Source organism: Prionailurus bengalensis, chromosome A1 (genome assembly GCF_016509475.1).
Source record: "Prionailurus bengalensis isolate Pbe53 chromosome A1, Fcat_Pben_1.1_paternal_pri, whole genome shotgun sequence".
NCBI lineage: Eukaryota > Metazoa > Chordata > Mammalia > Carnivora > Felidae > Prionailurus > Prionailurus bengalensis.
In genome coordinates, this window is record NC_057343.1 from 140,341,644 (window position 1) to 140,359,360 (window position 17,717).

The 17,717-nt window shown below is 35.2% G+C and overlaps 1 protein-coding gene across 1 annotated transcript in view; it reads right to left on the reverse strand.

Moving 5' to 3' along the window:
- Positions 1-17,717, reverse strand: part of ANKRD31 (ankyrin repeat domain 31) — a 142,562-nt gene that overhangs the window by 113,747 nt on the left and 11,098 nt on the right. The window contains exons 2-6 of the mRNA XM_043592111.1: positions 14,205-14,278; positions 9,672-9,778; positions 8,479-8,519; positions 3,885-3,961; positions 1,707-1,750 (exon numbers count right to left, since the gene is read on the reverse strand). Coding sequence (XP_043448046.1) covers positions 1,707-1,750; positions 3,885-3,961; positions 8,479-8,519; positions 9,672-9,778; positions 14,205-14,278 — 343 coding nt within the window. The remainder of the gene's footprint in view (positions 1-1,706; positions 1,751-3,884; positions 3,962-8,478; positions 8,520-9,671; positions 9,779-14,204; positions 14,279-17,717) is intronic.

Consider the following 17,717-nt stretch of genomic DNA (forward strand, 5'->3'; position numbering starts at 1 on the left):
CCTAAAATTTGTATGGAACCACAAAAGACCCCAAATAGCCATCTTCATTCCAAAGTTACTAACTTTTGGATTTCTCACATTTCATTTTTCATCCTAGGCTGGTGGCAGATAATCAGGTTAACCAGTATACACAGTGATAAGCAAATTTCCACAGGTCCTAAAATGTAAACAAGTTCACACACACTTTTTATCAGAAATAGTGCTTGGAAGGACATATTTTTTATATTATGTTTTTAAAAATAGGTAGTCCTTAAGTGACTTTGTTTCAAAAGTTCACATGTGAGCTATGTGATGTTTAATTAACTGGTGTTGACTTCAAACAATAAAAATTCATTAAAAGCCATATTGATACATTAAAAAAAAAAAAAGACCCTGAATAGCCAAAGCAATCTTGAAAAAGAAAAATAAAGCTGGAAGTATCACAATCCCAATTTTCAAGTGATACTACAGAGCTGTCATAATCAAAACAGTATGGTATTGGCACAAAAACAGACACACAGATCAATGAAAGAGAATAGAAAGCCCAGAAATAAACCCATGATGATATGGTCAATTAATCTTCAACAAAGGAGGCAAAAAAATGAAATGAGAAAAAGTCTTCAACAAATGGTGCTGGGAAAACTGAATAGCTACATGCAAAAGAATGAAACTGGACCAGTGATACCATACACAAAAAATAAAATCAAAACTGATTAAGAACCTAAATGTGAGACCTAAAATCATAAAAATCATAGAAGAGAACCCAGGCAGGAATGTCTCTGATATCACCCATAGCAATATTTTTCTAGATATGGTTCCTAAAGCAAGAGAAACAAAAGCAAAAATAAACTCTTGGGACTACAAATAAAAAGCTATGCAGCAAAGGCAACGATTAACAATCAACAAAACTAAAAGACTGAATGGGAAAAGATATTTGCAAATGACATACCCAATAAAGGATTAGTATCTAAAACATATAAACAATGTATACAGAAGTGCCCGGGGTGGCTCAGTCAGTTAAGCGTCTGACTGACTCTTCATATCAACTCCAGTCATGATCTCACGAATTGTGAAATTCCAAATTATAGAAGCAGTGCAGGTCCATTGATAGATGGATAAAGAAGAAATGGTATATACATAATGGAATATTATTCAGCCATAAAAAGGAATGAAATCTTGCCATGTGCAATAAATGGATGGATCTAGAGTATAATGCTAAGCAAAGTAAGTCCGTCAAAGACAAATACCATATGATTTCACTCATATGTGGAATTTAACAAAACAAATGAACAAAGCAAAAAGAGACAAACCAAAAAACAGACAGTTAACTATAAAATACAAACATGCTTATCGGGGGGAGGGAGATGGGGGTAGGGGTGAAATAGGTGAAGAGGATTAAGAATACACTTATCTTGATTAACACTGAGTCATTTATAGAGTTCTTCAGTCACTACATTGTACACTTGAAACTAATATAACACTCTGTGTTAATGACACTGGAAATAAAATACAAAAAAGAAACACAGATCAAGAGAATACTATTAAAGATAAAGGAAGAACAAATACTGGAAGGGGTTGTTAGACAAGGATACATTTTTATTTACTGAAATGGTTTAGTCATATTCTCACAGAGGGAAAGAATCTAAATGGCTAAACTTTAATCAATATAATGTTTTAAAAATCTAAACACATGATCTGCATAGCCAATCTCTGTTATATAGACCAACCTTTTCTGGGTGTGGTAAAATTTCAGGATTTTCAGCCTCAGGCCCTAGAAGATAACCATACATTTTACTCCAGTTTTATTAAAGCACTAAAAACATACCCTCTCACTTAGCATTTCTTAATCATGTAACTTGAAATGACTCCCTCAGACATTCGTGTGATTTATAAAATATTTTATAAATATTATACCTATTTATTGATGTAAAAGTATCATTACACTGGCAATAAACAAAAAAAAATTTTTTTCCATTTCTTTAAAATATACTACTTTACATGAAGATAGGTAAAATTATAATTATTTAGAATTGGTTCAGCTAAAACCCAGCTTCTCTATTTCGGCTGAGTGATTCTAAGAATGGGTAAGTACAAAGAGCACAAAATCTTATCTCCTTTCTCAGGGTCATTATCTTCTCCATTATGGGTAATAGAATATAAATTAATTTATGCTGTCAAGTTAGGCATGTAAAGGAACACCCCATGTAGGGGCCAAAAGGAATCAGGAGGTTGTCCTAAATATGACTTCCCCTTTACCTCCTCACTCTGCTCCCTCTGCAATTCATACCAAGTGAAGTTGAAGGAGGATCAGGAAAAAAGGTAATTCTCAAATTCCATTCCTCTTGCTTCATACCTTCACCATCAAGGACCAGGTACTCTGACATACTTAGGTAGGAAATTAGGGCTCTTTGGAGTTTCAGGCATATGCTTGAATCATTCACTGGTTTCTTTTGATTAGGCAGTATCTAGAGCTACAGCGTAATCCAAGTAATTGTCTGGTAACCTTACCATGCATCCTCACAAGCAACACAGGTTTTTCAGGAAAAAATAAGCATAAATACGCTTATCACATGGTGCAAAAATCTGCCTCTTACTGTTTTTTTGTTTTGTTTTACCTTTGCCATTTGATGATGACAAAGCTATGAAAATCAACTAGGAAGGCTAACATCATGGCATTGCACACCCTCACAGGATGAAGAGCAAAAAGTTATTATGAATAAATAACTTCTTATCCTTGCATTAGAATTCTTTGTGCCAAGCAATGATGATAATACATGATATTGTGTATATCTTATCATTTAAAATCTTATCTCTAGTTGTTTAAAATTTTAGCACAAATGAAAGAAACACTGTAATACAATAGATACATTTTCAATTATCTCTTTTTTTTTTAACTGTCTGATCCTTGGGGAGTTAGTTTAAAAACACAGAAAAAGACTTCATCTACTTTTGCCTTCTCTAAATTGTAAAGCAAATCCTCAAAACCACCTCCTTCTATATTGTTTTTAATCACCTCATCACCAAAAATGATCATTCTTCTATGCTAATACTTACTATTTTTAAAATTTGACAAGCTGGTATAATAAAATATAGTATACTAGTTTGACTACTATATTAAAAATAAATGTTATTTAGAGGAAATTCTCATTTTCTAGCTACAAAATTTACTTAAAACATTTTTTACAAATTAAAAAAATTTTGTGGAGTTTTGGTCTTTTAATAAATTATTAAAAGATTTTGTACATTTCCTACTAACACTTGAGACAAAATGTAGTAGTAACATGAATGTAGGAAAAAAGAATTCTGAAGTGCCAAATGAGAAGAAAATGCTCAGAGGAGCTAAATTTTAACTCATCAACAATTACAACAATTACTAATTTGTTTATTTTGATCATTCTACAATTTGGTTAGTATTACTTTTGAACGATTGTATTAGAACAGAGCTAGCAATACTAGCTAACAATTTAATAGTTTCCTTACATGTAATTTAACCTAAAGTCTAGGATGATAATAAAATGAGCTTCCTGTTCTGAACACTCTGAAAGGAATAAAAGGATGAGGGAGTTGCAGTGAAGTGCCAGAAGGGAAAAGGAGCGTCTAGTCACAGCAGCTTCATGGCAGCAAGAAAAACCACGAAGTCAAAATCCTGGTGCCCATGGCACTTTTAAAGGCTTGCAACTCAGAAGTTCAGTGAAGGTGGTGGTAAGAATGCACAGATAGCAACAGCATCATATGGCATGCGTGGCTTTCAGAAGGCCAAATGTCTTGCATTTTCCACACTTTTAACTTCCTACTCATTTGGCCTTCTGAGAGCCATTAACGCAAATAAATCCATATCTAACTAAGCCTTCTATTTTTAGGCAAAGAAAAATTTACTTTGTATGACTCTACCCATAAAAACATACCTTGAATGCTTTGGTGGTTCAGTGAAAGTTCAGCCTGGGGAAATGATTCAGTGACCACTGGAAAACTTTTTCTATGCCTAAAAAATCAATCAATTAATAAATAGATACAAATTTTGAAACGTTAAGAAAAAAACACTTTCTCATTCAAATACAATTTAAACTTTTTTTTCATTTAAAGGAATTTCAAAATTGCATGATTTTTTTTGGTCCATCATTTTAATTACTTTTACAATTACTACCAATTTGCTAACATTTATACTTCAAGTATTTACAAAAATGAACAAGCTGAAAACTTAATGGTGAAGTTCAGGAGTGTAAACATGATAACCTTACATTTAGATGTAGAAATCACTTTGGGATGACAGTACCAAGGATAGTGGGGGAGAAAAATTGGTCCTGGTTTATGTATCTCGGTTATCGAAATCCTACAATACATTGAAAGCTTGTCATTATAGTTTTAAATGTAAGTGAAAGTCACTAATGAGAAAATTCTCAGATATTTATAATATCTTGTATTTCACAGTAGGCAAAGAACACATATGAAATATTGATGGAAAGAGATTGAAAGCAAAATAGGAGTCATGCTACCCTGCAATTTTATCATCTGCCCTGGGATAATTAAAAGTTGACTGAAGAAAAGCACTCAGTTAATTATTTTTTCCTTAATCTAATTTACTACACAAAGGCAATCAAGATATTTCTCTTAAAAAAAGAACAAAACCCTCTTGTTCCAGCTGTTTTGAGAGAAGTTTTACACATCAGGCATGGTTACTTGAAGCCTAAGCAAGAATAATTAATTGAACACTTTCTCCTGTCTAAAAACAGAAGTGATCAATATACGCTACCTTGAAAATGGAACTGAAGCTGCTCATACAGAATAATTTCTATGAGGCAAATAGGAATGAATGTTGATTTTTTTCCCCTAAAATGTGATTCTTTGAGAAGAACAAGCTGACTTAAAACAAAATAAAATCATAGTCTGAGTCAACGACTGAATGTTTTTCCTTAATTACAAAGGAGAATTTAAGACATAAGTCTGAAAATAGAGCAAACTTTCAACTAAATTATTAAAAAATAGTTATTTATATTAAGTAACAGAGCAAATAATGTACATGTCTAACAGAGGAATAATTAAATGATTATTAGTATACAGTCAAGTTATACAGTGAAATACTGTGAGGTCACCAAAATTCATGTTTTTAAATAATATTAATCACATAAGAAAATAATTTGATAATTACTAAAAATTTTTAAAAAGGAAACAAAAAATTATAGAATGACTCTAATTTTGCAAAAAATATAAACAGAAGTAAAACTATAAAAAAGCCTGAAATAAAATGTACCAAAATGTTAACAATGGGTCTCTAGGGCATGGATGCTGTGTTAGCCTTACCTAGTCTTCTTTCTTCCTCCATTTCTGTAGATGAACTTACAGTGCTAATACATTCAATAATAGAGTTATTTTAATAGGCTGGTTCTCAAACTTTTTGTTCTTTGGTCTCCTTTACACTCTTAAAAATTACTGAGAAACTCAAATGGCTTTTATTTACATGCAATATATTATATTTAATATAATTTTTATAATTTTATATTATTTGTAAATATATTTATATTTATGTAAAATTTAAAATAGAGAAATTTTAAAAAATAATCATTAACTTAAAAATAACAGTGAAAGTACATTTATCACGATGAGCACTGAGTAAGATACAGAAATGCTGAATCACTACACCATATACCTGAAACTAATATAACACTGTATGTTAACTATACTGGAATTAACATAAAAAAAATAAAATTAAAAATAAATAAAAATAAAAAAACAATAATCCAGTAACGTTAATATAATTTTATGAAAATTTATTATATTTTTCAAAATGAAAATGTGGCATTATTTAACATTTTGAAAAAACTATGGCTTCGATAAAAGCCAGTTGTCATCTCATTATCTGCTACTGCATTCAATTTTTTGCCAAGCATTGTTTTTTTAGTTCTTTGTTTGTTTTGAGAGAGAGATCTGGGGGTGGGGAGGAAAGGGGCAAGGGGGAGGGGGAGAGAGAGAGAGAGGGAGAGAGGGAGGAAGGGAGGGAGGGAGAGGGAGGGAGAGAGACTCCATGCTCAGCACAGAGCCTGACCTGGGGCTTGCCATGACCCTGGAATTAGGATCTCAGCCGAAATCAAGAGTCAAACACTCAACCAACTGAGACACCCAGGTGCCCCACCATACAAATACTGTTTTATTTGAAGTATATAACAAAAATCTGGCCCCGTACAGGTATGCAGTTGGAAAAGGAAGGAGTATTTTAGCAGTCTTTTTGGATAACTCTAGTATCACACCAAAACTCTAAAAGGAATAACTTTACAGGTGAATTGGAAATGTAGAAATTGAAACACCAATGAACTTTTTGTATTCTGTCACATTATAACCCAATGGTCTATTTGCACTTTGAATGGATCTTTCACCTACATGTGATTTTGTGACATTATGCTTTTGTCTTTTAGAAAATACTAATTCACTGAGTTATGCAGATCTTCCTTATACTGACAGATTATTAAAAATCAGAAAGATCACTTTTATAAATATGATCTCACTGGATCCACTGATCTCACTGGAAAATTTTAAGTACTGGGAAGCCATCAAGGTTGAGGTGGTAAAAACAAGTTTTCCTAACCTCTTATTTTCACTTGAAAGCTAGAACTTTTTCATTGGCAACAAATATCATAAGCTTTTCCTTGAAGTGACTGGCTTACTTCATTCATTTTCAAGACCATGTCTGCCATATACCCAAGTATGAATGTTATTTTGTCTGCCAATTACTCTTCCAAGTTCAAAGAAAAAGTGAGCTAATTTTCTTACAATGTTTATAATTCAAACAAATGCACAAGTGTTCTTAAGACAACTATCATGCTTCAGTATGCACAGAAGTACTTAGGCATACTTCCCCATCATTGCACAGCACATCAAGAAGATATATATTCAAGGGTAGGAATTCAATAAAACAATAACCTTTCTGCTTCATCAAATGCATTAAGTGAAGCTGAGTGTTTTCTTCCTTTTCTTTTTTAAGTGCTCGTTCATGGGAGTGAAAATTACAGTGACTACTAATACTAATGGGTGCCACTGCCCTGATTCTTACTAAGGCTCCAGCATTTTACCCACCACTTACTTTAGCACTGTATGTGCAAATGTCAATACTATGAAAGAGGCAAATAATGTGTAGTATTATTATGAAAATGCCTTTTTAAAAAAAATTTTAAGTTTATTTCTTTTGAGAGAGAGAGAGAAAGCACAATCAGGGGAGGAGATAAGAGAAGTGAAGAAAAAGAGAATCCCAAGCAGGTTCGGAGCTTCAGCGCAGAGCCTGATGCAGGGCTCAATCTCAGGAACCATGAGATCATGACCTGAGCTGAAATCAAGAGTCAGATGTTCAACCAACTGAGCCACCCAGGTTCCCATGAAAATAGTTTTGATCTCACAGACCCTCTAGAAAAAGTCTCAAGGACTCTGAAGGGGTCTGCAGACCATACTTTGAGAACCGTTTTTTGTTTTTTTTTAATATGTTTATTTAGTTTTGAGGGAGAGAGACAACAAGTGGAGGAGGGGCAGAGACAGGGAGACAGAGTGGACTCCGAGCTGACAGCAGAGAGCCTGATGCAGGGCTCAAACTCACCAACTGTGAGATCATAACCTGAGCCACAGTCTGATGCTTAACTGACTGAGCCACCCAGGTGCCATGCGAACCATTGTTCAAAAAAAACCTGAAAGGATAAAGCCTTTTAAAATACAATAATTCTACAAAGTCTAATTTCAATAAGGTCTACAAATTCTTCCTTCATGTCATGCTATAAATTTACTTTTTAAATAACATTAATAGAGAAATCAACTTAATATGAACCAATCCTCATGAAATGAAACTTATCTAGAATATTTGTAAATAACACTTATGCTGCTAAAGGGGCATTTGTTTTTCTTCCAAGATTTTATTTATTTTTAAATTTTTTTTTTAACGTTTATTTATTTTCGAGACAGAGAGAGACAGAGCATGAACGGGGGAGGGTCAGAGAGAGGGAGACACAGAATCTGAAACAGGATCCAGGCTCTGAGCTATCAGCACAGAGCCCGACGCGGGGCTCGAACTCACGGACTGCGAGATCATGACCTGAGCCGATGTCAGCCGCTTAACCGACTGAGCCACCCAGGCGCCCCTTCCAAGATTTTATTTAAATTCAAGTTAGTTAATGTACAGTGTAGTACACTTTCAGGAGTACACTTTCAGGAGTAGATCTAAGTGATTCACCACTTACATATAACACCCAGTGCTCATCCCAACAAGCGCCCTCCTTAATGCCCATCACCCATTTAGCCCATCCTCCACCCACTTCCCTCCATCAAGCCTCAGTTTGTTCTCTATAATTAAGAGTCTCTTATGGTTAGCCTCCCTCTCTGTTTTTATTTTATTTTATTTTTTAAAGGGACAACCATTTAAAAAAATACAATAATCCTAAAACTCCTGAGAAAATGAAGACTTGTTTTAGTGTGTAAAATTACAAAAAAAATCTACAATATAACAAAGCCAGAAATTAATATACTTACTGGAATAGAGCTTGACTTTGTTCCATTTCATCTTGAGGTTGCTGGGGGCGGGGGGGAAGATTTTGTTTCTAAATGATAAATGCTAATACAAGAATTAAAAATTTAACATTTAAAATAATCTTATGTTATTGTTTCTTAGCATTTTTTGTTGTGGTAAAATATATATAACACAAAATTCACCATCATAACCATTTTATACATACAGTTCTGTGGCATTTTGTGCACACTGTTGTCCAACCATCATCAACATCCAGCTAGAGTACTTTTTCATCTTTTCCAACTGAAACTCGATACCTATGAAATACTAACTCCCCATTCACCCCTCTCCCAACCCCTGGTACCTACTCTTCTACTTTCTGTTGCTCTGAAACTAAGTACCTAATATAAAAGGAACCATATAATATTTGTCCTTTTGTGTCTGAACTTATTTCACTTATCATGTCTTCAAGGTTAACCCATGCTGTACCATGAATCACTATCTCCTTCTTTTTTTAATTCCATTTTATGTATGTACCACATTTTGTTTATCCACTCAACTGTTGATGGATGCTTGTGCTACTATCACCTTTTGGCTACTTGAATAATGTTTCAGTGAACATGGATGTACAAATATATTTTGGAGTCACTGCTTTCACTTATTCTGGGTATATACCCAGAAGTTCCACATGAAAGAGAGATAGATAAGGAAAGCAAAGAGAGGAAGAAATGAGACATTTTCAACATCCCCCTTTAAAAAAAAGAGGCTTGGGGCGCCTGGGTGGCTCCGTCGGTTGAGCGTCCGACGTCAGTTGAGCGTCCGACTTCGGCTCAGGTCATGATCTCGTGGTTTGTGAGTTTGAGCCCTGCGTCGGGCTCTGTGCTGACAGCTCAGAACCTGGAGCCTGCTTCAGATTCTGTGTCTCCCCATCTCTCGGCCCCTCCCCTGCTCATGCTCTCTTTCTCTCAATAATAAATAAATGTTAAAAAAAAATTTTTTTAATAAAAATAAATAAATAAATAAATAAATAAATAAATAAGGCTTTCACCAAAGTTACAACAAAGAAACAGAATGGCTAAGAAACGGTAAAAAACTGAGCAAGGGAAGAAAGAAAGAAAATAACAGACAAAAAGAATTAATCATTAGTAATTTGTCACTCTTTGAAACAGCATTTCCAATTTTTAATAAGTATGTATTTAATCAACATGCTACCTACCTGTAAGACTGCCTTGTCATTAAGAGGCATTATCTTAGTTTTACTCATTTGCTCTTGGGGATTATCTCTCAGTTTAAACCCAAGTTGAATCTCAGGAGAAAGTTTGCCTAGAATGAAACAATCATAAATCCTTTGAAAATAGTCTCATTGCTCTGCTTTGGCAACAGCTCTATGATTTTATAGAAACTACAAAATGTCATTTAAATTTATTTTGTGAATTATAATTTCCTAACTGCCACTTCTGTATACCAAAGTTTTTAAGTTATTAATTTCAAAGAAACATATATACTACACTGTAATAAAACAACACTTGATATTTATTGTTTCAGGATGAATGAATGCAAAGGATAAGTAAAGACAATATACAGACTTAAGCCCCACTAGAAGGAGTATTTTCTTTTTTTAAAATTTCATTTTAGGTCATTTTTAAAAACTTGTAATGCTAGTTATAAAATACAAAAACAGTCAGAGTTTTGTGTTTTTAAGATGGGAAATTGAGCTCCTATTTTAACTTTTCTTCTCTTCTTAGTTCCTGAAAAGAATCCAAACAAAGGAGTTTTTTTTTTTTTAAATAAAATCTGAAGCAGCAATGAGAAAAAATGAAATATACCCACCAAGGATCAAAATGAGAATGTATTAAAGGTGCCTGAATGATCAGTTGGTTGAGCATCTGACTCTTGAGCCAGAGTTCAGGTCATGATCTCGTGGTTTGTGGGATCAAGCCCCACGTTGGGCTCTGTGCTGACAACGCAGAGCCTGATTGGGATTCTCTCTCTCTCTCTCTCTCTCTCTCTCTCTGCCCCTTTCCCACTTCTGTACTCACATGCACGTGTATGGATCCCATCTCTTTCTTAAAATAAACATTTTTTTAAAAAAGGGAAACCAAACATTGGTAAACAACATGTCACTCAACAAAGGAAAAGGAGGGGCTCCTTCAGAAGTAACTATTTGGATTTCTTCCATCAGAATCTCAGAAAACCACCCAGCTCAGAGCAAATCCAACAAAAAGATTGAAGAGGGTACACTGGAAGCTCTCAGTGGGTCTCACACTTCACTGAGCTTGCTGTTTGTACCAAGGAGCTCAGGATGAATGCTATGGCCAGCTACTCTCTGTGGGAAGGTATCTTCCCTACCAGATACAGAAATGTACTTAAAACCAAGGTTGATAAAATAATGCAGTGATGGCACAGCAGTAAAAAAAGCCAAAGAGATCAAAGAAACAAAAAAAGTGGAAAGACATATATATATATACATATATATATATATATATATATATATATGCCCTACAATGTATCTGCCCCCACAATAATGGTATTTTAAACAGTGGCAGGGTGCCTGGAGGGCTCAATAGATTGAGTGCCCAACTCTTGGCCTCAGCTCATGTCATGATCTCATGATTTGTGGGACTGAGCCCTGCATCAGGCTCTGGGCTGACAGCATGGAGCCTGCTTGGAATTCCCTCTCTCCCTCTCTCTCTCTGCCTCCCCTGCTGGCTTGCATGCGCTCTCTCTCTCTCTCTCTCTCTCTCTCTCTCTCTTAAATAACATTTAAAAAAAAGAAACTTTTCTTCTTTTCCATACCTATTTTCAGATATCCATAAAAATTAAAAATGGTTCACAAGAAGAAAACACAGAAGAAAATAATCTACTACTTAAACAGCTACTGCAGAATTGCTCTTTTTGAACAGTGACGATTGGTGACGAATTTTTCTAGAAGTATTTAAATTGACCTAGAAGGTGCCTGGGTGGTTCAGTCGGTTAAGCGACCAACTCTTGATTTCGGCTCAGGTCATCATCTCACAGTTGTAAGATTGAGCCCCGCATTGGCCTCCGCTCTGGGCATGGAGCCTGCTTAAGATTCTCTCCCTCTGCCTTTCCCATGCTCACATGTGTGCTTTCTCTCTAAAAGAAACAAACAAACCCAGAAGTGGACCCAGGAAGTATAGAAAAGTGGTAGGTGAAAGGTATTTTTTAAAAACATATGTACTACATATCAATGAAACCATATTGTATTTGTCTTTTTCAGTCTGACTTATTTCACTTTGCATAATCCCCTCTAGGACCATCCACATGTTGCAACTGGTATGAGCTTTCTTTCTTATAGCTGTGTACTGCTCTGCTGTGTATATATACCACAACTCCTTTATCCATTTTTCTATCAATGAACACTTAGGTTACTTCATATCCTGGCTACTATAAATAATGCTGTAATAACTATAAGGGTACATATGTCTTTTAAAATTAGGGCTTTTATTTTCTTTGGGTGAATGTCCAGTAGTGGAATTACTGGATCATATGGCATTACTATTTTTAATTTTTTGAGGAACCTCCACACTGTTTTCCATTGTGGTTGTACCAATTTACATTCCTACCAGTAGTGCACAAGGGTTGCTTTTTCTCTATATCCTCACCAACACTTGTTATTTCTTGCTGTTTTGATTTTAGCTATTCTGACAGGTCTAAGGTAAAATCTCATTGTGATTCTGACTTGCATTTCCCTGATGATTAGCGATACTTAGCAAAAGACATACGTCTGTTGGCCATCTGTATGTCTTCTTTTTTAAAAATGTCAGTTCGAGTCCTCTGCCCATTTTTTACTTGGGTTATTTGCTCTTTTAGGTGTTGAGTTAAGTTCTTTATATATTTTGTAAATTAACGCCTTATCAGAGATAGCATTTGCAAATATTTTTTTCCAGTTCCGTGGGTTGCCTTTTTGTTTTGTTGATGGTTTCTTTTGATGTAGTCCCAACAGTTTATTTTTGTTTTTGTCTCCGTTACCTTAGGAGACAACTAGCTAGAAAAATGTTGCTAGGGCTGATACCTGTGTTCTCTTCTAGAATTTTTATGGTTTCAAGTCTCATATATGTCTTTAATCCATTTGAATTTATTTCTGTATATGGTGTAAGAAACTGGTCTAATTTCATTGTTCTGCTTATAGCTGTCTAGTTTTCCCAGCACCATTTATTGAAAAGACTATCTTTTCCCCATTGCATAGAAAAGACTATCTTTTTCCCACTGCATATTCTTCCTAATTTGTCATAGTTTAATTGGCCTCATAAGTGTGGGTTTATTTTTGGGTTCTCTATTCCGTTCCAGTAATCTTTTGTGCCAGTACCGATCCTGTTTTGATTACTACAGCTTTGCAGTGTATCTTGAAATCTGGGATTGTGATACCTCCAGCTTTGTTCCTCTTTCTCAAGACTTCTTTGGCTATTTGAGCTCTTTTGTGGTTCCATACAAATTTTAGTATTATGTGTTCCAGTTCTGTGAAAAAATGTTGTTGGTATTTTGATAGGGATTCACTAAATCTGTGGATGTCTTTGGATCATACGGGTGTTTTAACAATATTAATTCTTCCAATCCATGAGCATGGAGTATCTTTCCATTTGTTTATGTGATTCCAGAGGATAATTCTTTCATCTCCTTGGTTAAATTTACTCCTAGGTATTTTATTCTTTTTTCTGTAGTTGTAAATAGGATTGTTTTCTTAGTTTCTTTCTGCTACTTTGCTAATAGTGTATAATAAGTCAGACCAGGAAAGACAAATATCATATGGTTTCACTCATATGTGGAGTCTAAAAAACAAAACAAATACACACAGAAAAGGTGAATCTGACCTGTAAATACAGAGAAGAAACTGATGGTTGCCAGAAGGGAAAGGGGTGGGAGGAATGGAAAAAAATGGTGAAAGAGAATGGAAGATACAGATTTCCAGTTATGGGATGAATAAGTCACAGGAATAAAAGGCACAGCATAGGGAACACAGTCAATGATAATTCAATAATGTATGTTACAGATGGTAGCTAACACTGTGGTGAGCCTAGCATAACCTATACAAAAGTTAAATCACTATGTTGTACACATGAAACTAATGTGACAGTGTGTCAACTGTACTCAAATTTAAAAATTTAATATATATAAATAAACCAAGGATATTTGGACCTTAATTTCAGCCTGAAATAATCAGATTGGTTATTTAAAAAAATTTTTTTTAATGTTTATTTTATTTTTGAGAGAGAAAGAGAGAGAGACACACACACACACAGAGTGCGAGTGGGGGAGGGACAGAAAGAGGGGGAGACACAGGAGCTGAAGCAGGCTCCAGGCTCCAAGCTGTCAGCACAGAGCCCAACGTGGGGCTTGAACCCACAAATGTGAGATCATGACCTGCAATGAAGTTGGACGCTTAACCGACTGAGCCACCCAAGTGCCTCAGACTGGTTATTAAAAAGTACTATTCACTTCTGCAAATATGCAAGTAGTATGGTTAAACTGGAAATTTTTGCAAGGAGAAGAGCTATCTGGGTATCACTGGCCTATCTCTGTAGCCCCCTTTAGGAGCCTGAAGTTAGAATTCCCCTTGCTATTGTTATAGTAATAGATCTTAATAGACCTCAGGGTCTATTACAGATGAGTACAAGAAACTAATTCCGTGTAAAGTTAAAAACAAAACTAACTATAAAAGGATAAGTTAGTAGAATATTAACACTTTGGAAATTAAAGCGACTACTTAGTGAAAAAAATTATTTCTCACCTTTGCACCTTCCACTTATACCAGGATGGAGACTGAACTCAGATCTAAGAGATGTGTCTTCATCAAAGAGCAACCTTTCAAATACCAAAAAAGAAGATACAGATTGTTATGTTTCCTAAATGTAGACTAACAATTTAACTGTAATTATTAATTATACCTAAACTTGCTAAAATTCTTAGTTACACCACTGTTAATATCTGTACCAAAGTATTTTTTAGTAATGTATGCTTTAATTAAAAACTTATACAAGATGAGCAATACTTATTCATATGGTCATGCTCATTTTTACAAATACCCCATTATTTCTGAGTACTTGGGAGTAAGGAATGAAGGGAGTAGTTTTTGAATGAGATGAAATTAGATGATTTAAGGGAACAGTGCTGGTAGGTATTCTCTTTCACATTTCTCTATACCACAGAAACTGTGAGATTAAAATCCCAGGGTTAAATTTGGGTATATGTTTTCAGAACACAAAATGACAGAATTCCTTTAATTTTTGGATTCACTTCTTACTATGTTCTAGGCAGCACCAAGGTAACAAGGAGAGAAGACAAACAGTCCATGCCTCAAGAAGCTTCATTTATAATGATGAATACAAAACTAAAAACAGCAATGATACACCATGGCAAGTGTGCTAGTAGGCAGACTTAAGTGTTTATCTTTTCTATTTAAAAACACCCTTACAGAATTCAAAAATAGGCAAAGGACTTGAAAAGAAATTTACCCAAAGAAGATATACAAATGGCTAATAAGAACATGAAAAGATCCTCAACCCTACTAATTAGGAAAATGCAAATCAAAACCACAGTGAGATACCACGTCACATCCATTAGGATGGTTATAAACAAACCAAAACAAAACAACAAAAACAAAACAGAAAATTACAAGTGTTAGCAAGGATAGAGAGAAATTGGAAATCCTGGGCATTGCTGATGGGAATGGAAAATGGTACAACCATTTGGAAAACAGTATGGTTGTTCCTCAAAAAAGAGATCTATAACCACAATTTGATCTAGTGATTCCATTTCTGGGTATGTCCACAAAACAACTGAAAGCAGGGATCTAAAAAGATACCTGTGCACTCGTGTTCAGAGAAGCATTAGTCACAGCAGCCAAAAGGTAAAAGCAACCCAAGTGTTCATCAACAGATATGAGTGGATAAACAAAATGTGGTATGTACATAAAATGGAATATTATTCAGCCTTAAAAAGAAAGAAAATATTGACACATGCTATAACAGAAACAGACCTTAAAAACATTATACTAAGTGAAATAAGCCAGATACAAATGTACCAATATTATATGACGCCAGTTATATGAGATAGCTAGAGTGGTCAGATCCATAGTGACAGAAAGTAGAACGGTGGTTGCCAAGGACTGGGAGCAGGTAGGAATGGGGAGTTAGTGTTTAAGGGATACAGAGTGTTAGTTTGGGAAGATGAAAAAAGTTCTGACGTCAGAGGGCAGTGATGGTTGCACAACAATGTGAACATACTTAATGTCACTGAAATGTATACTTAAAAATGGTTAGAATGGTAAATTTTATGAGATATATATATATTTTTTTACCCACAATAAAAAATAAAATGAAAAAAAATCTTTCCAAAATCTAAAAATGTAACAGTGTACCAAGGCATGAACATATAATTTGGTACTAAAGGCATTCTTTTGTCATTCACTTACTTATTTCATTTTGCTTTTCACCTTTTAAATGAAAATGAAAAATAAAAGCAATAAAAGAGATAACAGTACACTTATCGTCTAGGTCCAACAATTATCAGTACACAGACAATCTTGTTTCTTCTATAATCCTTCTGCCATCCTCTCTATTCCTGCCAGTCTCTCACTAGATTATTTTGAAACAAGCCCTGGACCTCTTATTCTATTTCAGCTGGAAATATTTCAGTATGGAACCCTAAAAGATATGAACTCTTTTCAAGCATTACCACAATAATCGCAACTTTAAAAAATAACCATAATTACCTTACTTTCTAAAGCCAAAAATTCCTTAATATTACTATATTTACAGTCTTCAGTAAGCAGCCTCTGAAATGTCTCCCAGTATTTATGTCCTGTGCCCCGCTGTGAGTACAGACTAGATGCAGAAAGTCTTCTAATGAACACAATATAGCAAATGTGTTGGGATGTTATTTTTGAGATTAGGTTACAAAAAGACACTGGCTTTCATCTTGCTCTCCCTCTTTTATTCTCTTGCTTATTCCTTCTCATGGATGTCAGCTTGTCATGTTGTGAAATGCTCTGTGGAGAACCTTATTTAGCAAGAAACTAAGGGAGTCAACCATCAGAGAGGAAGTGAATCTTAAGAATCACTATGCAGGAAGTGAATTCTTCTCATGAAGATTTCAGATGAATGCAGCCCTGTGAGTCCCTGAGCCTGATGACCCAATTAAGACACTCCTGGACTCCTGACCCACAGAAACTACAAGATAATGTTTACTGTTTCAAGTTGTTAGGTTTTGGAATAAGTTGTTATACACCAACGGAAAACTAAATGGATTGTAATCACATTTCTCCAACTGTCTCTTTTTAGTTGTTTTGTTCAAGAGGATCCAAACAAGGTGCAAACATTGCATTTGGTTGCTATGTCTAAGTCTCTCTTTGAATCCATAATTATCCCCATCCCACTACAATTTATTAGTTGGAAAAAAATAGTTTTTTCCTGCAGTTTCCCACATTTTGAATTTTCTAACTGCATGTCATGTAACAGGTTCCTCTATCCCGTATATTTCATATAAACTGGCTATTAGAGCCAGAAGTTTGACCTGATTCAAGTTCAAATGGGGGTGGGGTGCATGTGTATACTTCCTATAGGAGATAATAAAGTACTGTTGAGAAGGCAGTCTCCTGTATAGTCTTTCAACTCCCTCTCAGCTTTCGGCATGGAACACTTTCTTACTAAGAAAGTGTTTCCCAGCGTGTGTTGGATTTATGACCTTGTGTGGGAATACCTTGCCCTGTTTCAGACTCAGTGTGTACTCTTTTATTGTGTAAGTGTATGTGTATTTGCACCTGGCAAACCCCACTACTACATTTGTCCTCTGTGGGGACAAGATGAAGTCATTCTTTGGCACAAGATGGGTGTATGCAGCCCAATCTCTCTGCATCAACTGCAGAGAGTGACTGCTTGCTATGGGGGACGTATGCCTACAATTGAAGCTGATCTTGTGCTTCTTCTCAACGTGAGTAAAGTGCTGTTTCAGCCAGTGCTTGACTGCATTTTGTTTTCCTTGGTGATCCTGATAGCAAAATGGATAAGGCAGAAGTGTCTGCATTTCTGGGGAGCCTGGGTGGCTTAGGCAGTTAAGTGTCCAATTCCTGATTTTGGTTCAGGTCATGATCTCATGGTTTCATGAGTTCAAGCCCCCCACTGGGCTCTGGACAGACAATGCAAAGCCTGCTTGGGATTCTCTCTCATTCCCTCTCTCTCTGCCCCTCCCCAGCTTGTGCACACTTATGCACTCTCTCAAATAAATAAATAAACTTAAAAAAAAA